Here is a 27989-nt window from a genome sequence, read left to right as displayed (position 1 = left end):
CACCTGTGAGAATTCTCATTTAGCAGGTAGTTAGCTGGTTGGCCGCGGGTTGACATTCAAAAATGCTCAGGTAGTTTCTCAGTTTCTCTGTTCAGATTGTACTAAGAAAATTCTGCTCATCATTTTCCACTCTCTGAGCACAGCAGGCATGCCAGAGGGCGTGCTCAACAAGGCACCGTGTGGTGTGGTGCTTCTCGGGACTGACAAAGTACCTGTCTTCAATACCTTTCTCAGAAATCAGCTACCCATGAGAATTCCTGTACAAGGTGGTGGTAATTTCAATAGGTTTTAAATAAACATAAGACTTACCTGCATAGCAATCCTCTTCAACAGCGCATGCTTCTGGACCTCTGCAATGTCACCAACTGCCAAACCAATCTGAAGCACAACATGGCATCGAGTCATTTCCAATTTAATGACGCACCGAACAATGTACTAAGGTCTCTCTAGCGGCAGTGGGGGAGTGGGCATGTAACTGCCTACTAGTGGCCTCAACGTACTTTTGCCAATACATCTTGCAGGAAACTGCAAAGTCTGTATGCCTTTGTAACACTGGTGGCCACATAGGTGGCTTCAGTAATCTCAAGTGCTACTGTAAAAAATTAAGACACACAAATGAATCTGAAATTAACTTTAAAATAAAAATGTTTCTTGGAGACGATGAGGTGATACAGTATCAAATGCAACACAGTTCCAAATTCTAGGAATTTGCATCTAGGTAAACAAGAGTGACTGCACAACACAGAAAAGTTAAAATAGTAAACTGAGGCAGTGCGGGAATTTATACCTTACCTATGTTTGACAGGAAAAGGTACGATTCAAGGGTGGGTGTGGCTTTTATTAAAAAAAAAAAAATAGTAACTCCATCTAGAAATCTGTGGTCAGACAGAATTAGGTGAGGGGCCGCTCACCTCTACTCCAAATTAAATCTGCTTACTTATATTAGCTGACTCGTAGTTGTTAGACAATCAGTACCTGTCTATGCTCAGCCAGCCTCCTGGATGCCGGTGCTCTCAAGAAGCTCACAGTCTGTGCGTTTGAGCCATGCACTGGGCTCTGTGCGGTCAGCAGGGAACCTGCTTCAGATCCTCTGTCTCCCTCTCCACACACACACACACACACACACACACACACACACTAAATACACTTAAAAAAACCCCAACAGTCTCATACTGACTGCTTCACACACTTAAGATGCTTGCCTGGGATCTGAAGACATCTGATTTTGTGAGTAGGTAAGTTACTAACATTTAATAGTAGCTAACATTTATTGAGTGCTTATCATGTGCCAAGCACTGTTTTGAATGCTTTGTTTTTATTTTTACTTGAGAAAGAGAACACAACTAGGGGAAAAGGGCAAGGTGTGGGGGAGCCAGAGAGGGAAGGAGGCGGGAGAGACAGAAACAGAGAATCTTAAGCAGTCTCCATACTCAGTGGGGAGCCTGACATGGGGTTCAATCCCATGACCCTGAGCTGAAAGTGAGACTTGTACAATTAACGACTGAGCCACCCAGATGTCCCTCAAATGCTTTGTATTAACTCCTGTTATCCTAACAACCTAGGAAGTAAGGTTTTTCTGATTTGTGTCCTCAAAACTATGAGAACATGAGCAAGGGGCATCCAATTTAGGGTGATGGGGTTGAGGGTGTTGGTTAGGAAGGTCTACCCAAGAGATCTGATGCTTGAGCTGACTGTTAATAGCTTAGAAAGAGTTAACCCAAAGTGGGAGACCATTCCAGGAAAAGGAACAGCTGGTGTGGAGCTCAGGCACAAGGGAGTGTCTGGCATACTCCGTGAACACTGATGGCGCAGGTCTAGCTAAATCTTGGCGACAGTGGGAAGGGTGGATGAGACCTGGGTAAGACCCAGACCATGAGGATCGCTGCATGCCGTGCTCATGGGGTGAGACAGAGTTGAAGAGGCATAGGAAAAAAAAAAAAGAGAGACGAAAAAGCCACAGACAGGCCTAGCCTTTCCTTATCAGCACATCACTGTGGTGACAATTTGCAGGAAAGATTAGACTGAAATGAGAGGAGACAGACTGTCCGGGCAACTGCAGCAATATGGATGAGGAACCGTGAGGGTGGAAGGCAAATGGAAGTGTGTGTAAGAGGAAGATATTTACTGGCAGAACTGAGAAAAGGGCAGGGTTGAATCTAGAGCATCTTCCAGTGATCTGAGTGAGCTGAGTTAGAGGACCAGGTGTTGCTGCTGAGAGGCAGCAGCAGAGTTTGAAGGAAAGAAAGCACGGAGTCTTGGCTCTGTTGGGACTGAGTTTCCTTTGGGACATGCAGGTAGAGAGGACACTAGCATGTACTACTGCGAAGCCAAGTCTTCTAGATTAATTATCTTCTGAAACATAAGCAATTCTAAGAGAAGAATGTGGGCTTTATGTCATTCTTTATTATTCTGAATGCTGTCCTTTATGTTTCTAGGTCATCCAAATAAAACTCTGGGTTTGTATCAAGTAAATCAAAACATTAAGTAGATGGTATTTTTTTCTTTCCAGAAACATTTTACAGGACACTCCCTGGTGCATAGTCTCAGAAAATGTAGCGAATGCATGCATATATGCACAAATAAGGAAAGAGCATGCCCTGTAATGTCAGCTCAGGCTCTCCATGAACCTGGGATACCCTTCTGTCTGCTCTGACCCACATGCTCATGGCTGGAGCAGGTTCTCTGTGAAGGGCATGTTCATGGCTGCTGAGGATTTTCAACCTGCAACTGGTTTAGAGAGGGCATCTTAATGCCACAGAGGCCCTCGTGCCTGAGAGGCTCTTCCCCACTTGAAGATCTGGTCGATAAGAAATTTAAGAGCAGAGGTGAGGTTTAATCCTTTACCCCACCACGGCCTCTGCCTAACCTCTGGCCCCCACCCCAACACCAGAGCAGTACACACCATTTACCTTTATTTCCTTATTCTGCTTTATAGTCCCTTATAGCATTTATCACCCCCATGACATCACAGTACATATTTATCTTTTTACTACTTCATGCCTAGTTTATAATGTAAGGACTGGGTATTGGTCTATTCACCACTGTTTCCCAGCACCTGGATGAGTGTCTAAATTATTTATAACTATCTGCCAAGTGAATGCACCTTGGCATCCCCCAGGCCTCACGCTGTATCTGGCACTAAATGAACGTTGAATAAATGGATTTTATGATAGTCCCTATTTCCTTTCCTGGAGGAAGATTAAGAAGGCTAAGAATAATGATCATTGCTAAATGCCCCAAATGATCAATAAACAGAAAACACAAGGATAATTTACTTACAAGTAAATTCATGAGCACAATTGGGACAAACATTGTGAAGATAATAAGCTGTGCAAAAGACAGAACTGGATATACCAATTCATTTCTCAAAAACGGTTCCAGGAAGGCATCACGGTAATTAATATCTCCTAGCATCATGCTGAAGGTCTGGATTATAGAAAGCAATGGAGAGCTGAAAGCATCCTGAGAAAAGATGGTAAGGTAAGAATGCAATGCAAAATGCGTATAATGAAAAAAAAATGTTTTCTGGAGAGTAAAATGATAAAAATCATATTTAAAATACTCTTTTAAATCACAGGACTATAGCTAATGCTAAGAACTACTAATAAATTGGTGATAAAGTCATCAAAATTATATTTTCTACACATAAGACAAATCATCATGCATTATATTTAAACTTTCTGACAATGGAAAAGAGTCATGTAGTAAGGCTGCAATAAAAGTCATCTGAAGGCTATTTTATCAAGTAAAAAAAAATAGTTATATTACTATAAATTTTCTAGGCCATCAAGATTTAAGTATAAATATGTATTCCCAATATTCACAGCAACAAAATCAACTACTGATGCCACCACCTCACCTGTATACTCAGGAGGACGTAAAAGCTGAGGCCAAAAGCCAAAAGAAGGAAGACAAACACGACTGTAGACCTCAACAAGGTTTTCATAATTACTTCCAGCATAACGATGAAAATTCCACAATGTTCAAATCTAGGAATATTTAAAAATTAAAATATATATTCACTTGTCTAGTCAAATTGTATTTCATTCAATGTCAATATTTATCCTGCATTAGGTATCAGGTTTCACAAATGAGTAACTCTTTCAAAAAGGAGACAGAATTCACGAATGGTCATCTTATTTTCAAGCTGTTTGTCAAACAGCTTTGTTTCTTCTTTTTCCGTCTTAGTAATATTTATCTTTGTCTTACAACTTAACCACTAGGCATTACTTCAGAGGAGGACAGAAAAATCTTCCTGGTATCAAAAAAAGTGCTACCAAGGGGCACCTGGGTGGCTTAGTTAGTTAAGCGTCCGACTTTCACTTAGGTCATGATCTCGTGGTTTGTGGGTTCCAGCCCCGCGTCGGGCTCTGTGCTGACTGCCAGCTCAGAGCCTGGAGCCTGTTTCAGCCTGTGACTCCCTCTCTCTCTGACCCTCCCCTGCTCACGCTGTCTCTCTCTCTCCTAGAAATAAATAAAACATTAAAAAAAAAATTAAAAAAAAAAAAAGTGCTACCAAAGCGTGAGAAAGGGATCTGAGAGATGAGATGTAGGAGGCAGCCAGTGGAGACTCTACATGAGCTCATGTACCTGAAGAGCCCATGCGTATGATTTACAGTCACCATCCTCATGGCCTCCTGAGGTTTCCTTTTCCTCTCCCAGTGGGCAACATTATGAAGTGTTTGGGTAGATAATGGGTGTGCCATCCAGCCACCAGTTTGAACATTTCCTTTGGCAAAGACAACTTGTTAAAGGGGGAATCACAAGAGTCTAAACCCGAAAGGGGCTTCAGAAGTCTCAGAAACTAAGCTCCCAAAAGATGTCTGGTAACTCGGTAAGGTCACTATGACAAAGCCAGGGGAATGACATTACCTGGACTTGCCTTGAAGCCTCCTGACTTCCAGACCACTGCTCTTCCCACCATACCATGTTCTTTCAAAGGGGCTGGCCTTAACCCTACAGCATTGTGTGCAGGACACAGTGATACAGAAGATATGGTAGGGAAAGCATGGTGACTGGGGCAAAATGCCTACATCTTGACTTACTAGCTGAGATCCTAGGCAAGTTACTTAGCCCTTCGTCATCATCTTTTATACTCTGCAAGTAGTAACATTTACCTCTAGTTATTGTAAGGATAACTTGTAAAGATATTACATGAAGTAGCATCTAACTCAACATTAACAAGTATGGGAGGTAGGAGAGCTTTGCCCTTTGTTCCCTCTCTAGAATTAGATTCTTTGAACTTATTTTCTTCTCTTATATCACTATTATTCCCCATACCTACCACTTTGTTCTGACTGGTTTAATCTAAAATAAATACTTAGCAAATAATACCAAGTAAAACCAAGAATAGCTAATACTTTTATTCCCATTTACTCCCCACACTTAATCTAGATTTGTCTAGACCAGTGGTTCTTGACCTGGGGAAATTTTGCTACTCAGAGGATATTTGGCAATATCTGGATACACTTTTTGTTGTCACGTGGTGGTGAGGGGACCAGGGGGTGGTTTGCTAGTGGTTACCTAGTGGATACATGCCAGGGATGCTGTTAAATGTTTTACAATGCAACAGACCACCCCCCACAACCCAAAATTATCTGGCCCCAAATTTCAGTAGTGCCAAGGTTGAAAAATTCTGGTCTATACTCTGAACTCCAAATCTCCCTCCACTTCTCCTTAATATATATTAAGTTACCTCCAATTAGAAAACGAAAAAGCCAATTATAAATATGGTACTTATAACAGTTCTTTTAATATTAAAAATGCCTAAGGGATATAGAAATCGTTCATGCTGGCTTTACCTCTGGAGATACAGTAAGAAGTTCATCCAGTAGAAGTATATGGCAATTGCCCCACATTGCCACTGCACATAAGCTGGTATACCAGTGAATAAGGGGGACACAAAAATGATACTTGTTGAGTAGATAATCCATTCAGCTCCATTGGTATAATCCAAAATGTAATTCCTTTTCTGGGGTTAAAAAGAACTCAGAATTACCACATGTAGAGACCAGGACCTAGCGTCTTATAGATGGTTATACATATATTGACCAGTAGCAGCAACTATCTGGCATAGAGGTTGGAGAGGTTTAGGACCAAGGAGCCAGCCTCTGCCATCCTGGACTACACTCAGGGCCCTGGGTACAGACCAGTGTTGAAGGTGGCCCAACCTCTTCTGTTGACCTGGCACTTAGACATCAGATTCCCAAAGTAAATTCTACTACTTTCTGGGTTTTCTTTGAGTCCATTCCTTCTTAAGGAAAGTCCTGGGGAGCTGCAAGTTGGCTTAGTAATTCCTTTCTGCCTATGTAAGGACATGCTATACATTTCTCAGGATACAAATGAACTAAAGCTGCTTCTAAGGAAGTTTGAGACCTGTGCAAAGACTTAATTACCCTAACAATTCGATGTCATTTCCTATCATTAAAAATTTCAAGTTTTGGACATCCAATTTGCTACAGACGTGACCATTTCAGTATCAATTTAAAATGTGGAGACCAAGTCTGTTAGAGAAATCTTATAACTTTATAGTTCAATTGGGACTATAATCTGTAAAAAATGAGAATTATGATGAGATTAATATGCCCTAGATCATCCAAGCTACAATGGAACAATACAGTCTCAGAATTGTGACAATTTACTGAAACTATAGATATATATATGTATATATACACATATATGTACCTTTACACACACATACACACACAGTTGCAGTGTACAATACCAAACAAATGTAAAGCATTGTAACAGTCATTGACATTCTTTAAGGCAGATATCAATGTGCTTGTATAAAAGTAAATTTTCACAGAAAATGAGATACTGTATAAAAGTTGTAGATCTTATAAAAATAACATTCATAAAAAATTCCAAAAAGTGAATACTTTAAACCTAAGAAATAAAATATTAATGCCATTTGTTAACCAAAGCAAGGACCTGTAGATAATCCACATAATTCTAGAGTCTGATCTAAATCTGGTTCATCCATTTAAAACAAGTATGAAGTAAAAATGATGCTATAAAAAGTTCCCAAATTTTATTATAACTTAAGGATTTTATCCAACAAAGAAAAACATTCTTATTAAGAAAGGAACTGAAAGAAAGATCCATCTAGGGGTGTCTGGGTGGCTCAGTCGGTTAAGCGTCTGACTTCGGCTCAGGTCATGATCTCGCGGTTCGTGGGTTCGAACCCCGCATAAGGCTCTGTGCTGACAGCTAGCTCAGAGCCTGGAGCCTGCTTCATATTCTGTATCTCCCTCTCTCTCTGACCCTTCCCTGCTCACGCTCTCCCTCTCCCTCCATCTCTCTCTCTTTCAAGAATAAATAAAACGTTTTTAAAAATTTTTTTAAAAAAGGAAAGACCCATTTGAAATGGAGTCATGGGGAAGTAAGTTCTTTATAAATAGTTATATTCAAAAGTATCTAATTCCAAATCCAACTATTATGTTAGCAAAATATCAAACTGATAGAGAAAATGCAGAAAAGTCATTCGTAAGTTTATTTTTAGCCAGCCGACTCACATAGACTAGTAAAATGAGAATATCTCTGCTTCAGATTCAAATAGGCACCATTCAATGCAAGAGCCTTGTCTAAAATCATGTGTTTTCTACAGTTTGCAAAGTTTATGCTTGGTGCTTCCAATCTACACATTTGTCAAGATATTTTATTCTGACATATATTGTTTCAATAATAGTTTAGGAATTAATGTTATGCATATTAAAATATTTGCAACTTTAGAGATATAAAATGTACTGTGTACCTGTTGGGAAATTTGGACCACTTCTTTGCAACATCCAAATATACTTGATAAAAAAACTAAAATCATACAAACTTTTATAGAATATGAATTCTGAAACAAAAAAATAGATAAAACACAGTTATGAAAGCTATCAAAGAAAACAATACCTTAGCTTTTTGTTCATTTCCACTATTAAATATTTATTTTCTTCTGCTTCATTTCCATGTACTGTTACATTTGCTTTAAACAGAAAATTACGTGATACCAATATCAAGACAACACATACTCATTTCATAATATCCTATTTAAGAGGTTCAAAAATCACCAAATGATTTCTAAAAGAATATGAATCTGTAAACCTAGGTAAAAAAAAAATTTACTGTGGTAAAATACACTAACATAAAATTTACCATTCTAAAAGTTTTACATTTTACATGTAGATTTACATTTCAAAATGTAGAATTCGGTAGCATTAAGTACATTTCCTATGTTATGCAACCATCTCCAGTGTCTGTCATCATCCAGCTCTGTAACTTTTCATCATCCCCCAACAGAAACCCCGGATCCACTAAGAATCTAAAATCCCTGACAGCCACAAATCTGCTTTATCGCAGATCTAGTTTAAAGTAGTGTACTTCTAACATCTCGTATATGTCAATTACCTTTAAATTAATTTACAAGCTCATTAACTGACCTATTTATATTCCTTCTCATTTCACAAGATTTTAGGAGAAATTGTTCATTTATGAATTCTATAGTCTATTTATAATAATCAAAGTCTTGATACTTAAGATTTACTATTTCTAAGAAAAAAAACCACACTTGTGATCATCTTTTCTTTAAAAAAAATTGAATATGAAGACCAATCAAAGATACCTTGGTGTCTAATACTTCCGAATGATCACTAGTTTCATTGATGATTCCAGTTGAGTTGAAAGCCATACCTGGCTTTATGTTGACAACAAGAAAGGTCATAGGCAGGAGACCAAGACAGTAAAATCCTAGATTCATAACATGGGCTCTAAACCCATAAGCCAACCTGCAAAAATAAACAAATCACAATTAGTTTCAACAAAAAATACTTATTTAAGATAACCTGTGGAAAAAGTAGTTACAATCTCTCTCAGGAATCTATTGGGTAAATTCATTGAACGTCCATTTTCAGAAACAGAATCTCAACTTCCCAGAAAATCATGAATTACTTAACATATCTCACAAATTAATGGAAGAACAGAGACTAGCTCCTATTTTCTGACTTCCACATTGATTGCTCTTCCCAGGAATCCCTCTCACTTCACTTTCTACTTACTAAACTGCAAGGCCAAGGAGTTTTCTTCATGTCTTACATAAGGATTCCTTCTTCCTAAATATTTCATTTAATGTCAAAGATGAACAGCAGCATTTTTAATACCAAAACATTTGCCTTTGACACATTTCTTTTTCAAAGTGTAAAACATCAAAATAATAAAGTCTAGGTGGCTCAGTTGGTTAAGCATCCAACTCTTGGTTTCAGCTCAGGTCATGATCTCACGGTTCATGGGTTTGAGCCCCATGTAGGGCTCCAGTCTGACTGTGTGGACAGGGGACTGCCCCCATCCCACACCTCTCTCTCTCAAAATAAATAAACTTAAAAAAATCTAAAATACATTATTTAAAAGAATTTAAATAAACTTAATGATGACATTATTTAAAAGAAATATGGGGGCGCCTGGGTGGCTCAGTCGGTTAAGCATCCAACTTCGGCTCAGGTCATGATCTCATGTTTCATTGGTCCGAGCCCCGCATCGGGTTCTGTGCTGGCAGCTCAGAGCCTGGAGCCTGTTTCAGATTCCGTGTCTCCCTCTCTCTCTGCCCCTCCCCTGCTCATGCTCTGTCTCTGTCTCAAAAATAAATAAGCTATTAAAAAAATTAAAAAAAAAAAAAAGAAATCCTACTTGGAGCACCTGGGTGGTTCAGGTGGTTAAGCATCTGACCACTGATTTTAGCTCAGGTCATGATCTAATCGTTCCTGGGTTCAAGCCCCGCATCAGGCTCCGTGCTGACAATGCAGAGCCTACTTGGAATTCTCTCTCTGCCCCTCCCCTACTTGCTTACTCTGTCTCTCTTTTAAAAATACATACATACATAAATACATCCTGCTTAATACCTACCATTTTGTAAGTAAATATTCTTTACATACAGGATGGTTGAGAAGCTCTATGCGGTTATGTTGTACCATTGCCTGAGAAATAAGGAAAGATCAATAAAACTAAATCATAGCAAACTATTAAGTACCAACTAAGATTTCTGTTTGCTGGTTTTATAACTTTATTATAAAAGTAACACTTTATGAAAATTTGAAAAATCAAAAACTATCAATGTGTTTTAAAAAAAACACAAGTTAGAGAGAACCATTTTATACAGATGCACTTACTTGATTCATTTTGTCTCTCTCAATTTCTCACTAGTTTATATAGAATAAGCACTTTAATCTTATGCAAAGTTACAACTGGAAAGGATATTAAAAATAAATAAGAGCTACACTCTTATTCTTTCCTTGAAGAAGCTCAAGTTTATTTTTCTAGAAGGATTTTAAATAGTAGAGTACACATAAATAGTGATTAAATTAGCTTGTAGATTATTAAGTTTTCATAAATTATTGGGAACTGTATCTATTTTAAAATTAATTTTTAATTATTCAAGAAATACATAGAGGAAGTGATGTCAGCAAGATGTAGAATAGGAAGTCCCAGACCATTCTGTGCCCATGGAGACAAGATACATCAACTTAACAGTAATTCTGGACCAACTGCCTTTGTGAGAAATACAAAAACCAGTTAAGAGGTTCCTGTACCCCAAGTGAACCTGTAGCCAAGAAGAACCACATCAAAGACAGTAGGAAAATTCATGGTGTTTACTCGCCATAGCCCCTCTCCCAACACCGCTTCCACCTGAAGAGGAAAGCAAGGTGTGGAATGTCCTAACTTTGCAGGGAGCTGCCCAAGGGGTTGGTTTCTGTCTTGCCTGAATCTAATAAGCACTGACAGGTCCATGCAGTCTCTCGGACTTCTGTGCACAATAGTTTCCGGTGGAAGACCAGCTCTCCTTCCAGAAGAACCATAATGAGGAGAGATTTGTTGTTATTAAGCCACTATTCAATCATACCAAAAGTCATCCACTAAGGGAGGCGTATGTATTCAAGCAAGCTCACTTCCTATAAATTATTCTGAATCTATAAAGCCTATTTCCTTTTAGAAACCACAAGGATTTTATTTCCTCCTATTCTTATTCTGCTGGTGGAAACAATAAACTCTGGTAGAAGTATTGCCTATTCTTCAAGTTACAATTTAAAAACCTCCACATACATACACAAAAATTCTCCCAAGTATAGCTACAGTATAGTTACTTTTAGGTCACTTGGCTATAACAACAACTGCAAAACATAACATAATCCTGCGGAGCTACAATGCTTTGCATAGAGCCAACGTGAGAGTTAGTTTCCCCGGCTAACCTTGTGGGCATAAAATCCATAGGACTCCATATCCGCCCATTCCAGGCACTCAGTAAGCCTTCTAGAGACCACTTAAGGTGATGGTTGTTACCATGGTGTATCAAAGGCTTCCATGTAGGGAAATGAATTCATTTAAAGTGAATGAAAATTCCCAATTGGTCTGGACCAGTACTGTCCAATAGAACTTTCTGCAATGATGGAAATGTCCTCTATTTGTGTTGTTCAATGAGAGCCACAAAGCACATAGTCTACTGAGCACTTAAAATGTGGCTACGCAAATGAAGAAACTTTTAATTTTACTCAATTTGAATTTTAAGTAGTCACATTTGAATTTTAAGTGGCTAGTGTTTACCGTATTAGACAACACAGATATAGACCCTAGACCACAGTTTGGAAATCGCCTTCAAATAGGTTTTCTTTTGCTTGCACAGAGGGCTGGGCTGCAATTCCCATGTGGCCGCAACCTGTTGACACTAGTAGCGCTCTCCTTTTGGACCAGGATCCCACTCATCAGTGACCTCTTTCGTCCTCAGTTATTTATTTGATTTAGACTGCAGTGAATCATTTGCATGGCTTTTATTGTCCCATCTGCTGGAAATGTAGAAGTCTACTTTGGAATAAGAGCTGGCTTGGTCTTAAGTCTCTTGGGCATTTTGGGTCCATACTGTGCATGTTGGGCCTGCTTTCAGATTGGAATCTCTCCTCCAGGAGGATCAAAGAGTTTCTGAAAGATCAGAGTTTACTGTGGAGCCCAGTGGTTGGCTGAACTTAGAATCTATGACTGTAAAATGTTACTCCTCCATTTTCCTGTGGCTTGCATGGAGGAAACTCTTAATATATATGTCTATATTTCGGTGGATGGAGGTGGGGAGTAAGCACTGACTGTCAGCCTATGCTGTCCATAGTTTATTAGATTTTGGCTGAAGCCAGTTTAACATGACCATCAGAACTAAAGTGATTAAGAGTGTAGAACTTTACTAAATTTAAGCAATTGTGGAAAATGACTGCTTTCTTTACTAAAAAATAAGGGGTTAGGACACTTGGCGGAGAGAAACATCAAACTATTCATGTGGAATTCTCTCCAGGCCCCTCCCTGGAAATATACCAACACACAGAACCCATGTAGAAACTACCCAGATAACTAAGACACTGGACTTACATTGAGGGTTGTAAGAGGCTCATACGTAACATCCTGTGCAGATGTTCCTTTCTTGGTAAATTCTAACGGACACTGAAGATATCTGAAATTATACGCGATCTATGGAAGACACATTTTTTAAAACATTAACAGCCTAGTATATACCCCAAAGTAGGTCTTGACAAATCAAATACGTAAGTCTATAATTCTAATGAAAATTAAGTACTTCAAATAAAATTGAGTCATTTGTCTTAAGAAATGTAGCTTATTTCATCTTATTTTCAAAATAAAATATCCTAAAAGGCTATTACTTAGCCTTCTATAACCCATAGCCATGAAAGACGATGAATTCTCAAAAGCTCACTTAGGTCTTTGGAATTTCATTCTTCAGGTCAGTACTACCCAAGAAAATACAAAGACTAGAAACAACCCTAAATACTACTATTAGAAACAATTAAAATATTGGGAGAAAACCAAGGAAAAATAGTCTCATAAGCAGGTGATATAATAATAGGACAAATGAAGATAATAATTACCATCTTCTGAGACTGTGGAACTCTAGTAACATTGTTTTTAATATTCATTAAATAGTTACAATAAAATAAACTTCAAATGACTGTGATAAAACAAACTTACATAATAGTCTTGGCAGGACTTGTCTCCTGTGGAGGGTACCATGCAGCAATCCAAAAGGACCTTTTAGAGAGAAAATAGGGCTAAGATACTGGTCAGAAGACTACATAAGAGATGGGATTTGATCCCATTTCTAAAATTATACCCAAGATATTCCCCTGTCCCCTTCATTTATTTCCAGTACTTCAAAAAGAAATTATAATCCACATCATTCAGGAACAAAGTTTAAAATATGAAGTTTTCAACTACTACCATATGACTCAGATACTAAGTGATTCCAAAAAATCTGCCTAAGAATGAAACTGCATTTACTAAAATTTGAATCAAAAATATTTCATTAGTTTTACCCAAAATTTAATGTCTTTCTGGCCTTCTAGAGTATACAGCTTATAAAGGATTCTTTGGCTCCATGTAGGTCTCATCTTCTATCCTGCTCAAGCATGGAGTATTGTGTTGGTTTCTGTCCTCACCTGCTGAACAACACTGACAAAGTATTCGCCCAGAGCAGCATGAACTGCATAGTGACGGACAGAGGTTAAATAGAGAAATACTGAAGGCTGTCTAGGTGCTTGAGAAAAGGAAAGAACTCTTAAGGGTTCATTACAGCCACCTCTATGTGGCGGACACGTAGGGACAAATATTTGTGTGGGGTCCCTGTTAACATAAACTATTGTAGTCACCCCCAATCTGTGTGTTGACACCTTTCTGGTGGCCCAACTTCATCATCCCAGGAAAGAAATACTGGCAGGCGGGTTGTTCTCCTGGAGCAGGATCTGGACACAAAGCCCCAGATGATTTCACCAGTGTGTCCCCCACAACTCCTGGGGCAGCTGGTCAACCTCACCTGCAAGAAGAAAGGGTAGAGGACCTCCTCTTCTGAAGGAGAGAAACAGGGACCCAGGCCCCACTGGGAGGGCACTGCTGTCCTGGCTAGTCTCAAGCACCCAGAGGGACTTAAAAATTTTTCAGTCTCTGTTGGTGACCAGGCAGTGATACTAAGGATCGTAAAAGGCACCATGAGAAATAAAGACAAAACTAGACAGTAGCACTGTGCAAAGTAGAACCAGAAAGGCAGGTCTGAGACTGTTTGAGAACTTTGTAATAATCAGCAGAGACTACAGAAGGGCAAGTGGAAATACATGGAGAGGGATTATGTACATTATTCAAATGTGTGATGTGAGGCTAAACTAAAAGATCTTCCAGTTTCCCTATGTAAGGACAAATGCACAATACTAAAATACAAGGAAATTATAGAAAACTAGAAAATATAAAGAAGAAAAACTAATCATGATCCCACAATTGTGGTAATTCTTACTAACATTTTGGTATAATCTCTAAGTTCTTCTCCATGTTTTCTATATGTGAATATTTCTAACATACTTTTTACTATTATTAATGCTACATAAAACATTACTATATATAAATATGTCTGTATCTCTGTTCATTAGGACAGATTCCAACAACTGGAATAATTAAGAAATTCTGAGATCATTTTCAATCCTGAATATTTCTATGCCCTTTAACGAAATTTAATTACCTGAAATGCTAATCCATGAACTGGACTGGCTCCAATTTCTATTGGATATTATAAAGAAAAAATTGCACGTGAAGTACTTAGCACATGCTGAGTGCTTACGACAAATAAAAACAGTTACGTGTGAGTAGCTGCAGTACTAATAACCAAACAACCAGTATAAAAATAGTAGGTTGTATAACATGTGCCAAGCACCTTTCAGAATACTTCATATATTTGCCTCTACATTTTGTAATCACTATGTAAGATCAGTATCAGCATCACTTGTTTAGAGATAAGCAGAAAATGAAGTTCAGAGAGGAGATGACTCAAAGCACAGCAAGGGGCAGAGCCAGGACTAAGTCCCGGGACCCTCAGGCTCCAAATCTGTCCCTATGGCCCCATTTTACTATGTCTCACTGCCTCTTCCAATATTTAAATATATTTTTCCCTCTAAATGACATCCAAAGTCATCTTTTTTTTCTATTATTCTATATCTGTCCCAATCTTCAAATATCCGCCTTCTCAGGAGGTTTTGACCTGCATCCTTAAACACGCACTTGCTCAACAGTTCATGGGTGTTTCTCTTGTAGTGGAAGTCCAGTCACGTGCTGGGCATATGCTCAGTCTAGCACGGAGAATCACACACTTGGAGGTCCACAGAGGCCAGGGAGGTAGCATAAATGAATGAACTGTGCCAGCCTTAGGAGCTCTTTTCCACTGTTTTTGAAATGCTGGCTCTCCTAGGCCTGGTGTCTGTCTTTACAGTTTGGATAGAGGCATATATAGAGAAATATCTCAGCCACAAGGAGGGCAATGGCACCAAAATGACAATACACGGATGGCAACAAACAGTAGGCATGAGACTGAGTGTACACAAGGAAGAGGCGGGATGACCAAGTGGGAGAGTGCTTGCCCCATCTAAAGGAAGTAGCTGCTCCTCGCCCGGAAGTTTCTGCCTCACCAGATCTGATTTCTACAGGAAGCCAGATATCTGGATCCTTAAGAGAGGCATATTGGTTTCAAATGTGAACAACAAATGCAGATTTGAAAACAATAACATACATGCCCCCCAAAACCACCTGGAGGCTTTAATCCACCAGCAACCTCCGTTAGTAGTCTCTGCTCTAGATTTGGATTATTTGAATAAAAAAATGTTAACCACGCATTCCTCTATTCCACATAAAAATTAATAGCATTCTTTGATCCAAGTAAACACTTGTTGGTTAACTTCCCTGACTGACAGCCTATTGAAAACTAAAAACTTTACTTTAAATATGAAAATTACAATTATTTACACTGTGATTACAGCAGTAAATCCTCATATTATATGCCAAGCATATACCCAGAAGCAGTTTTGTCTGGAGGGCTTACCTTCATGCATTCAGGGAGGTATTCCACCATTTCTATAACTGGACATTTATTGCTTGGAGAATAATGACTAAAAACCTTAAGGCATTCTTCCCATCTGTAAAAAAATAACAACGGTGATAGTAATGAAACAATCACAAGTCTTAATCCTTCTGTTCTACACAACAAAGCTGCCAGTTGAAATTCAAGATTATACCCTTAGGAAAAACCTGAATTTGTTCCAGGGGAACCAATATGTGAATCAAGATCAGACCATTAACAGGGTCCTTGTTCATTAATGGGAATCAGAAATGTGAGCAAATTCCAGGATGGCTGTTATAATCAATGTTCTCTTTCTCTAAATACCTTCTAAAAAAAGGTAAGCTTTTACTTTCTTTTCCTCCTGAAATCATGAAATAGTATGAGCTGGTCATGCTGGGTAGAGACAATCACATTCACATATATACAATAACAACATAGTACTGAACACATATTTAATGTTTAATCCACGTATATAATCATGTGTTGAATTAAACTAGAAAATAACATGTGTCAAGTATGATAATAAGCATGGATTCCACCAGGAGATTACAGAGTCTGCTCCTTTCTTCCCTGCCATTTGGTTGGACATGATAAGAAGATGCCTAAGATACCAAGGAGGAAACAAATCTCCCACAGGAAGTAGAGAAGAGACCATTTACGTTCAAGACCCTATCTATGTCATAGAAGACTACTTCGAAAAAGTAGCCAAACTTTCTGTTAACCCTATCAGTAAAATCCATCTAGAATATCTCCATAATCAGTAGAAAACTTCTGCTGGCACACGTGCATTGGCTAGAATTTCAAAGGAATAATCATGGGGGAGGGTGCATGGATCTGGAGATTGCCCATGCTTGAAAACACAGGCTTGCTCTGTCTTAAAAATGAAATGGTTCTCCTCTGTGTCCACGACTGGGTGATACTAGGCCCTTGAGCGTATCTGTGATTATGTACATAGAAAAGTGTGTGTACAAAAGCTAGGACAAACTACCCCCCAACTTTACAGTAAAACTCCTTAAAATATGGTTTAAAACCCCACAACCACAAAAGGTCATGTGTTAAGGGAAATTCCAATCGATGGCCCTAGTAACAACATGGATCTACCCTGGAGAGGATTTTCACCAACATCCAGTTTTCACATTTCTGTTGGCAAGAGAGGGTAGGGCAGATTCGGGCTGAGCAGGGAAGAGTGTGCTAGACAATGACCATGGTGCCAGACACTACCCATGCCTGAACCCCATGAGTCTCACATAAGTGTTATGAAGGTGATCTATGCTCCCATGATTTGGAAATGGAAACCAAAAACCAGGGAGGTTAAGTAACATGTCTGTTACTTAAAAGAGTACATTAAAAATTTTAAATTAATGACTGACATTTAAGAAATGTTGACTAACAGCTGAAACTTACTCTTTTTCTATTTCTTCTAAGGTTATGAATCCCTAAATGACAGTGGGATAGACATACCTTTTGTTCTTGATGGTTGTAAGAACCACGTCCTTCCTCTTATTGTGAATTGCAACATGCAGAAAGGAGGCCTGCTGCTTGTTCAGGACAATGTCAGCATCATAACTGAGAAGAAGCGCAACGGCTTTGGCGTGGCCTTCACTCGCAGCAAAGTGAAGCGCGGTGTTCTTTTAGAGAGAACAGGACACAGAAAATCCAGTGACGACAGTTAGTCATCCTTTGGCTACTTTACCACTTTCATCTTTGAACTGCTTAAAATAAATTATTAACAAATCCAGGTATTTAATACCAAAATACATAAAATTTAAAACCAGTATTCAGAATCAAGCATCAGACAATGAGTTTATAGTTTAAACATGGTGCGTGCATGTGTGTGCGTGTGTGCGTACGGAATTCCAAGTGGTTTTTTACTTTGTTTTTGTATTAAGATGATTCCACAAGGGACAAATGACAAATTTTCTGGTAAAGATGTTGAAGTGAACACAAAATACTTCTAAGAGGTTTCTTGTCTTAGTACAGCAAGGATTTCCAGATGCTGGGTGTTTGTAGGTTTGTGACATTTTTAAAAAATCAGAAATTGGCATAAGGTTGCCAATCTTTAATTTGCTACATAAAGACATTTTAAAAAGCAGTAATAACCTTCTTTCTCTATTGTTTCATCAAAAAGTGTGAATTTTAATTCCATAAAAAGAGGGAGCACGTAATAGCAGAATAAAGGATAGTCCTTAAATCAAATACACTTAGTTATATGAAAACTTACCCCTAACCTCTTCATTTTTCTCAGTTCACCACGGAGTAGTGAAAATCTTTTCATCAATCTACATGGGCCTGTGGAGTCTGTGAGACTCTAGAGGTGTCCCCGACATGTACCTACCTGTTGGCATCCTCCTCATTCTGTTCCCCTTACTCATTCCTCACTCTCAGTGTCTGCAGAGTAAGAACCCAGTAAGAGAGTATGAATGCAGCAAGGAAGGAAAAAAAGTGGCTGGAAAGGAAGCTTTCTTGCAATTTTGGAAGGGTCTTCTATGCCAAGACTTCGGGTAGGTATGAAGAACACAGTACGTACCCCTTCTTCATCTAGCCGATCTGTGCACTTCGTGTTAGTGTCAAGAATGACCTTCATGGTCTGAGTGTACCCGCCCAAGGAAGCATGATGCAAAGCAGTCCAGCCACTGTGGTCACTGTGAAAGAGTTAGGAAAGGACTGTTCATTCACTTCTCAGATAAATCGTGGGAAGCGATGCCACCCATGCGAAAGGTGAGTCTGATGATTACAAAAAATAAATGCATATCTGAGTTCTAGCAACTAAATATGTATTACATATTTCTAAAAAATGAGCTAACTTCAAGCCTAATGGTCTTAAGTAATCTTCCAATAATGTGATTCACATGTATTTTTTAATTTAGATTAATATAAAAGTATAGAAACACATCAAACATCTGGGAGTAGGTGAAACTTGAAACATACATATTTTTTCAAGAGCATAATGTACTTATACACACTACTTTAAATCTTGTTTAATTCTTTCATTGAATATTGAATCAAAAATTTTCCATGATGGTGGTTATTAGTCTTCACGGCCACTAATTATTGCTGCTGCTGCTAATAATACAATACATGGCCTTAAAATGCTTAGCTTAATGCTACTTCTGTTTCTAAGAGTTCAAGACTCTTCCTCCAGTGCTCTCAAAGATGCTTATTAATCCCTTTGGAAAACGTCCTTTTTCACAAAAATTCAAGATGTAAATACAATGAAGGCTTGTCATTCTTCCAAATTACAGATGAAAAAGAAAGTGTGAGATCCTGACAATTTAATTTCAATGCTAGTGAGCACCTATTTTAGGGTGCAAGGGCCACCTCACCATTTCAGTTATGAGGCATCTAAGGAACAAGTCTCTGGTCTGCATCTACTTGGGGTCCCCTGTGCGTGTCTGCTGCCTGGTGTCCCTTGAAGGCAAGGACCTAAGCAGAGCATTGACTTCTCAGCTGCAGCCCTACTTTGCAGGACTGGTGCTCTGATCCAGAAATGTATGTAGCATTACCGTATCAAAACATTAGCTCTTTGCTTCCATGTTGGTAAAATCAGAAGATAGCTCACACTTCTACAAACTTAGCTTTTTACGAAGATGTCATTTTAATTATGCTACCTTCTTATTATGTTTAATTATTTTAATTTGTTTTTGCTCCTTGTGTTAGACTTCTTTATGTATAATGAAATTCAGGAATACTTCATGTTTCGTGTTGTAGCATAAAGGGAGATTTTCATGTCCATCATCCATAGATGGAATGCAAAGTCCTTGAATTTGTGTGGGGTGTATGTGTACGTGTATCTGCATAAAAGGATGGTAGCATGATGAAGCAAAATATGAAGAACTGTGGTTCAAACTACACTGCACCAAACCCCTTATTCTGTGACCTCAAATGAAGTCTTCAGATCAATAAGCCTTGATGTCTTTGTTAACCAGAAATAATACCGACATCCCGCTCAATATATGAAAAATCATGTATGTTCTGAAGATTAAATAAGATGGACAAAAGCACTTAGTGAGACAGAAAGTTAGATATAATTAAAAAATAGAAAACAACCAGAAAATGGTTGGTTAAAAATAATAAATATTCTGGTCACTTATCCTTACCTGAGAAATAATGCACCCTTTTTTAGAAGAAGCTGAACCACTTTATCATGCCCATTTTTCGCAGCCAGATGCAGAGGTGTCATTCCATGGAGGTCACCTTCATTCAAAAGTCTCGTATCACTCATACCTTCCAGAAGCCTCCGGCAGGTGTTGATACGCCCATAACTTGAAAAAAGTAGGTTTCATATTTTCAAAGCAAATAATAAACAGAAAGAAGGCATGCTCATATGTCACATAAATGGACCCCTACCTGGCTGCAAAATGTAAGGGTGATTTCTTATCTTTGCTTTTGGAACGAATGGACACATTAAAGTCAAGGAGGTTATTTACAGAGACAGGAATCCCGTGTCTACATGCATAATGTAGAGGAGTACACCCGTCATCATCTTCATCCATTACCAGCTTTTTAATATGTTGCATCTATGGAAAAATTAATATTCTGAATATAACTGTTCTCAAGCTCATATAGTATCTTTTAAACTATCTTGTAGGACAGTATTTTCCAACAAAGGTCAATATGTATACCTTGAGGGCAAAAATATAAATAACTTAAAGGTACTAGAGAAAAATACATTAGGATGATGCTGCATGCTCTGTCTCCCTAAAATGTCTGTTACCATTTTAAAGGTTCTGCGAAGTCCTAAGAACAAGAAGTGTCCTTAACATATTCAACCCAGCATTGCTACAGGCCACCCTCGTCAGCCGTCCTTTCACTTATTTCTCCCAAATAACAGTTAAGAACTTAATGCTAATGTGTTCTATTAGACAAAAGGGATGAGACATTAAAATTAGGTTTACTTTAGGGGTGCCTGGGTGGCTCAGTCGGTTAAGCATCAGACTTCATCTCAGATTATGATCTCATGGTTTGTGAGTTTGAGCCCCATGTCAGGCTCTGTGCTGAAAGCACAGAGAGCCTGGAGCCTGCTTCGCGTTCTGTATCTCTCTGTCTCTCTGCCCCTCCCCTGCTCATGCTCTGTCTCTCAAAATGAGGAATACAAATACGTTGAATAGTTTTTCAATTTTTTTTAATATTTATTTTGAGAGAGAGAGCAAGCATGAGCGGAGAGGGGCAGAAAGAGAGGGGGAGAGAGGATCTTAAGCAGGTTTCGCTTTGCCAGCGCAGAGCCCCAGGCAGGGCTGGATTCCATAAAACCTGAGATCATGATCTGAACCAAAATCGAGAGTCGCATGCTTAAGTGACTGAGCCACCCAAGCACTGAAGCATCTTAATTGATGATGAAGTATCGCGAATTTACTCATATACTTGCCTTTACTACTGATATGCAATTTGTAACGGTTAAAAGACTGATAGAAAGCTGAATTATAGAGGAGGATATAGGGAGGGAACCTGGGTGGCTTAGTCAGTTAAGCGTCCAAATCTTGACTTTGGCTCAGGGCATAATCTCATGGTTTGTGGGTTAGCGCCCCACATTTGGGCTCAATGCTGGTGCTGAGGAGCCTGCTTGGGATCCTCTCTCTCTCAAAATAAATAAATAAATCTAAAGACAAAATAGATGGGGAATATCGGAAACCTCTGTAACTTGAAAAATTCAACCTTAATGAAATATATTATCATAATCATCACCACTGTGTTATAAATATTCAAATACGGAATTTTTATTTTAAAATAATTTTTAAATTCCAGAATCAGACTTCATACTAATAAAAACCATTTTAAGCAAAATCATTTTACCCAACTCCATTTATGGAAATCTATATTACCTGAATCCAACTTGGTTTATGTAAATCCACATACATATCTATTACCTGCATAAACTCAGGTTGCAGATTTTTTAATCCATAAGGTTGCTGTACAGTGAAATGCAAAAAATTACGTCCAAGATGGTCTTTTATGTCTACACGGGCACCTAAAAAAACACAATATAACTTCTACTCATTTATTTAAAGCATGACCTATGGTGGATTTTCAAGTTAAGGAAATTAAAGATTTTTTAATTAAAACTTTGTCACCATTAACTGATAGGAAACTTTATTTATAAAAAAAAAAAGCTATATTTAAAATGGTTTTACCTTACTGTGTATGTGTGTGTATGTGTGGGGGGGGGGTAGAGAATATATGATTTGTTGCATTAATATATGAGATCTCACCTTTTAAAGCATAAAATATAAAAATGGAGAGATTAGATAGCAAGAAAAAAAAAGGGATAGTTCTCTTCTTTTTACATCAGGTTAGTACCTATGCTGGGGACACTTGCAGTACCTACATCACATGATAAAATGCTTAACAGCATACATGCAACATAAATGTTACCTGTGACTGTTCGAAAATTATCTTTTTAAGTATCACTCCCTTACTGAACTGAAAATTTTTCTATACAGGGAAGTATTGTATTTATCTTTGTATCCACAGCACCTGACCCAATGCTTGGCACATGATAAGTGGCATAAAATGTTTACTATCATATTGAGTAGCAGTTGTAAAGTTTGGCTTGGTTCCTCATGGTACCTTTAGACAGTAGCAAATTTACAATATTCCAAGATGCAGAAGCAGATGCTAATATAAGTGGAGAACGTCCTTCCGAATCAGTGCTATTGATATCTGCTCCCTAAAATGAAGAGTTTATGAACAAATTAACTTACAAATTACAAATGATGTTAGTTCATTAAAATAAAGTGTCCATATATGGCAGGAATTCAAGCATATGACTAACTATAGAACTACCTAAAATTTGCTTATAATCCGTATGTTGGAACATCAGAAATCAAGGCATTTTTTAAATTTTTTAATGTTTTATTTATCTCTGAGAGAGAGAGAGAGAATGTGCATGAGCAGCCAAGGGTCAGAGAGAGAGGGAGATACAGAATCTGAAACAGGCTCTAGGCTGGCTGTCAGCACAGAGTCCGACACAGGGCTCAAACCCACAAGCTGTGAGATCATGACCTGAGCTGAAGTTGGACGCTTAACCGACTGAGCCACCCACGTGCCCCAAGGTGCACCTTTTATAATTTCAACAAATTATGCTCACGTGTTAACCTTTTGGATGACATTTGGTGACAGATCAATGTTATTACCTAAATCACAAAACTAAAATCCTCTGAGCTATAGCAATAGTTTAGTTCTCAATATAGAAAAGGCTTTTAAATATCCATGATAGAGGCACCTGGGTGGTTCAGTCAGTTAAGTGTCTGAATTTGTCCCACCACGGTTGGTGGGTTCGAGCCCCACATCAGGTTCTGTGCTGACAGCTCAGAGCCTGGAGCCTGCTTCAGATTCTGTGTCTCCGTCTCTGCCCCTCCCTTGCTCACACTTGGTCTCTCTCAAAAGTAAATATTAAAAGAAATTTTTTAAAATATCCATGATAAAAAATTATCCATATTTCCTGATATGTGATTTTTAAAACATTCACAATAGTTCACTTTAAAAAAAAATCTACTTGATCTAAAATAGATGAACTTAAATAACTGAAGTAATTCAGATCCTAAAGTAAAATTTTACTCAAATTTCTGATAAAATGTATACTTAAAAATCCTATCATATAGATAGGTAGATTCTAAGTTAATAAGTCAATCTTTATCATTACGTGTTATTGCTATATTTTACAGGGCCAAAACAAAAGCTTAAAAAAATTCATGGGAAGAATTCTTTCTCTTGGGCAGGGATAAAATAGCTTAAACTTGGACCCTGTATATTTCCCTGTTCTTTGGGGACCCAGTGAATACAGATGCTGGCCCCAGGGTCCCCTTCAAATGTCTGATACTGGTTAGTGAGGTTCTGCCCTGGTCCCCTTGCCAGGCGAAGACTCAGCTGCATGTGCAGGAAACCACACATGACAAAACTATGGCATATAACGAATCTTTCCAGGATTCCTCTATGTAAATATCACAATTTCAAGAGTTGCTATTGACAACAAATGCCCCAGAACACGATAAATGGAACTACATTCATTGCTGATATGGTGGGGCTTAAATACATACATCATACAGTCATCTGTATAAATGACTTGTTAAAATTTAACTCAAAAGTCAGCTGAGTACACCTCTTAGAATGAAAAAGATTGTGTGCTTTCAGTTGTAATACACGTTGGACAATATTTTTAGTTTCTCAGTTTTTCACTGTTTGATAGATGGCGCTGAGGCCGCTGGGGCGGAAGCTGACAGAGAACATGAACAGTGACAGGAACTGCCCACCCTGCCTCCCTGGGCCACTGCTCTGCGGGACAAGTGGGCGGAGCTGCGAGGCCCCACCCTCCTCCAGGACCGCTTCACAGAGCCATGCTTGCTGTGTACCCAGCCCCACCGACTCCCAACACCAAAAACACGGATGCAGGTCTCGAAAGTACACTGTGGTACTTCTGACCAACTTCGTAGGAATGAAGTCCGGCCATTATATGCATTCGTACACAAAATACTCTATTTGTAAATGTGTCGGTCATCTTCTTGTAAACTTTTTTTTTGCTGATGAGCAACAAAGTAAAATTTGGCTTATTTTTGAAAATCTATTATGTAATTATCTGATTTTCCAACTGTAAATAGTAATAAAAAACTGTCCATGGAATAGTTACCACTGAAATTAAGTAGTCTGCTAGTTCATGATGATCAAATAATGAGGCTCTGCAAAAAGAGAATGATAAGCATATTAAAGTACTAGTGATAAAAATATATAAAGCTACTGTAATATACGCAAAAAGCTTAATTATCACTTAACAACATAATAAAATGCTAGAAAATCAATAGCCTTTCAAAATTTATAATTGATTGTGATTAGGGTAATATTTTCAAAGAAACTGAGAAAGTCCAAATACATCACAAGATTTCCTCATCTTTTAGTAAAGTGACTATTTCCTCACCAAATCATCATGAAGATATGGGGGCACCTGGGTGGCTCAGTTGGGTAGGCAGCTGACTTCAGCTCAGGTCATGATCTCACAGCTTGTGAGTTTGAGCACCGCATCGGGCTCTGTGCTCACAGCTCAGAGCCTGAAGCCTGCTTCAGATTCTGTGTCTCCCTCTCTGACCCTCCCCTGCTTGCTCTTTCTCTCTCTCTCAAAAATAATAAACATTAAAAAAAATTTTTTAAATCATCATGAAGATATGGAATAGTAACATCTGTCCTAAGAGCTTAAAGTAAAAGACAAAAAAAAGAACTGGCTGTTACTGCTGTGATCCTGGAGAAAAAAAAAAAACCAGTTGCATGCAAGGTGCACCTAAAATTCATCTGCAGTGTTCAAAATGCCCTCTCTTCACCAAAGTTAGCAAGGCAGCACTAGTTTTCCTAAGGTTTTATGAAGCCAAAAACAAATTATGGGGGAGAATTGAAGTCATTGTGGTATTATCTCATAGCCAATCACAAAATAACATTAATAAAGCAAGCAAAAGTTTTTAATCTATATTAAAGTGCCTCCATAGCAAATGTTAATGCTAATGATTGAAAACTTATATTTCATATTAAAATATACTTTCTTTGTCCCTATTTAAGATTATCTCAGCTAGTCTTAGTATATAAATTTCAGAATCAGCTTGTCAATTTTCACCCCAAATCCACAAGAGGTTATATTACATTTAAATCACATTAAACATGTTTAGTAACTGAAGGGAAATGAATGATAACACTATGGGCCCCATTTGATTTGTTCTTCTATCTCCCTAATCTAGAGCTTTGCTACTCAAAGTGTGGGCTACAGACCAGCACTGGCAGCACTGGGGAGTTCACTAAAAATGCAAATTCTCAGTAGTTAGCCCTGAGGATTGCCAAATGTTACATAGCCAAGTAGGGCTGGCAGCCCATTCCCCGTACTCCAAAGCTTATTGTTTCAGCCAGAGCAATGTACTGAGGTCTTNGATAAAAAAAAAAAAAAAAAAAAGAAAAAATTCTAGCTCGAAGAGCAAACTTTCCTTTGAAGCTCAAAATAAACTCTAAATGCCACTGGCTATTTGAAGGATATATATTCCAGGATTATAAATCAGCATTAGGTTAATTAAAATTGGACTGCATCAGTCCAAGAAATCTACAGCCAACCCAAGTTGAGTATGTCCAACGAGAGTAGTCACCGGGCTAAGGACACTTATGGGTAAGGTGAATGGACTTTTTCCTAATACTTCTTATGCATACTTGTACATTAAAGCTGTGATCCAAACACACACATTTTAACTGTATCCAGATCACTGCAGTTCTAAATTAGATAAAACCTGGAAATAGCGTTTTAAAAAGTGGCTAAGACCATCGCACAGAATCTGAGGTAACTTGGGATATGAACTGGCATGAGGACTTTATAAACTACGTTCTAACGTGCTGCAATTTGAGACTCTGCAGTGTGGGGGTCACTCTATCTTTTATTTTTGTTCTGGTCAGCCGTTTTCATATCACCAGTCTTCTATTCCAACTGCCAATTTATTTTTGATAATCTGTTATCTTAATCTATTTATTTTCACATAGTTGATTATGTGAAATAATCCTCTAAATCCTTCCTCTAAATTTCTGAACCTTAAGTAGCCTTATTTTAAAATTATTTTCAGCTTGCTGTTATTTCTATTTCCTTGGAAGCAAACTACCCTTTTGTTGATTCTGCTGTCCTCTACAAATTTTCCTCTATGCTATGAAATTTCACTTTGCAAACTCATCCCAAGTGGGAGGTTCTCTCTATTCACACAGAGCTCATTGTGGCTGGTGCTTTTACTAACGTGGACATTCGCCCCCCATCCCTCTAGCTGAGAACTAGATCTTCTATTGGTAACCAGACTTTCTTTTTCCCTGAGGGACACTGTAGGGTTCCTGGTGCAGTTAACTACTGGGAATACTCAGCTCTTTCCTGCCAGTCAGGGCATCCAGCATGCTCACAGCTGTGTGTGTGAGGGAGAGAAAGAGAGACAGAAAGAGGAAGGTCTCATCTTGCCGACCTCTTTCACTCACACAGGAAGCATTTAATTCTTGTCTTCCAAAAGGAAATGAACTCAATCCACACTGCCTGTTTCCTGTCCTAGCATCTAGTAAGCCTACAGTTTCGCATGCTTTTTTTTTCTCTGATGTGTATTTCTGCTAAACTTCCAAAAAAAACCCAAACATTTATCTTGTTTGGTGCTTGATGATCATTTCCTAAAACTGGAGGCTTTGAGAACATTTATAATCGTGAGGGTGAGTGGAAAGGCAAATGGGGTGGGAAAACTGGAACACGCCTATGTATCTGCTCCATGATCTCCAATAAAAATGTGAAGACACATATGAGGAAGTGAAACAGATTAGAAAAAGGCTTAGGAAGGGCATGTATGTTGACCTCCTGAGCATACAGGGAATTAATCTGGGGTCTATACCCACTGGCCTGAGAAGTGATCCAGAACATGCCACTGGAAATTTTCTTTTATGAAAATCTATTTAACATTCTAATTTCAGAGGAATACAGAGATTCCAGGTGAAACACAGATTTCAGTTGAAACACAGAATATTTATCTCTTACTTTCTTTTGAACTATAGAAACTCTGCTACTATAAGCACTTTTTCCTGCAGGATATAATTTAATACATGAAGACTAAAAATGTGTACACACAATGATAGGTAGGACACTTGCCTGTGAAGGAGTGTCTCCTGGTTTCCATCCACCGCATTGACAAGGTCACTGCTACCAGAATAGGAAGAGATCATCAATTTCACAATCTCAGTGGCTCCCTGGGTGGCAGCAAAATGAAGGGGTGTGCACTTCCCATTCTGCAAAGAGGCTTAATATCAGAATCAGTCCAAATTTAAGGTTACAACCTAAATTCAGCTCTGAGGTTTTTTTCTTCCCAAGTCAACAAAATCAAGCATCAATATAAGTATCATGGCTAGCAATTTTGCTTCCACGCAATCTGATAGCTCTTGACAACTCAGTATCTCTACTGTTATTATCAGTATCATTACCGGTACTATCTTTGTATTTGCAATTATTTTGGGTAGCTCTTAAGATTCTTTGGCTAGGCTGAAATTTGGGATATTCTCTTGTTCTGCTTCTACATGAGCAGCAAAAAATAATACCTACTTCAATCTAAATTAACTGCAAAAG

General features: G+C 38.4%; 1 protein-coding gene across 1 annotated transcript in view; it reads right to left on the bottom strand.

The window, feature by feature from the left end:
- Positions 1–27989, bottom strand: part of TRPA1 (transient receptor potential cation channel subfamily A member 1) — a 51577-nt gene that overhangs the window by 6004 nt on the left and 17584 nt on the right. Inside the window, exons 7-24 of the mRNA XM_077752475.1 lie at positions 27519–27655; positions 24522–24570; positions 22466–22565; positions 21766–21866; positions 20249–20418; positions 19999–20163; positions 18429–18543; positions 17363–17529; positions 15884–15977; positions 13000–13059; positions 12385–12483; positions 9886–9956; positions 8612–8774; positions 7757–7846; positions 5802–5971; positions 3860–3989; positions 3280–3462; positions 310–378 (exon numbers count right to left, since the gene is read on the bottom strand). Of these exons, the coding sequence (XP_077608601.1) occupies positions 310–378; positions 3280–3462; positions 3860–3989; positions 5802–5971; positions 7757–7846; positions 8612–8774; positions 9886–9956; positions 12385–12483; positions 13000–13059; positions 15884–15977; positions 17363–17529; positions 18429–18543; positions 19999–20163; positions 20249–20418; positions 21766–21866; positions 22466–22565; positions 24522–24570; positions 27519–27655 (2133 nt within the window). The remainder of the gene's footprint in view (positions 1–309; positions 379–3279; positions 3463–3859; positions 3990–5801; positions 5972–7756; positions 7847–8611; positions 8775–9885; positions 9957–12384; positions 12484–12999; positions 13060–15883; positions 15978–17362; positions 17530–18428; positions 18544–19998; positions 20164–20248; positions 20419–21765; positions 21867–22465; positions 22566–24521; positions 24571–27518; positions 27656–27989) is intronic.

This window comes from Crocuta crocuta, unplaced genomic scaffold (genome assembly GCF_008692635.1).
Source record: "Crocuta crocuta isolate KB4526 unplaced genomic scaffold, BGI_CrCroc_1.0 scaffold141, whole genome shotgun sequence".
In the NCBI taxonomy this organism is placed as follows: domain Eukaryota; kingdom Metazoa; phylum Chordata; class Mammalia; order Carnivora; family Hyaenidae; genus Crocuta; species Crocuta crocuta.
Note: the sequence above shows the minus strand (reverse complement) of the source record. Positions and strands in the feature narration are given on the sequence as shown.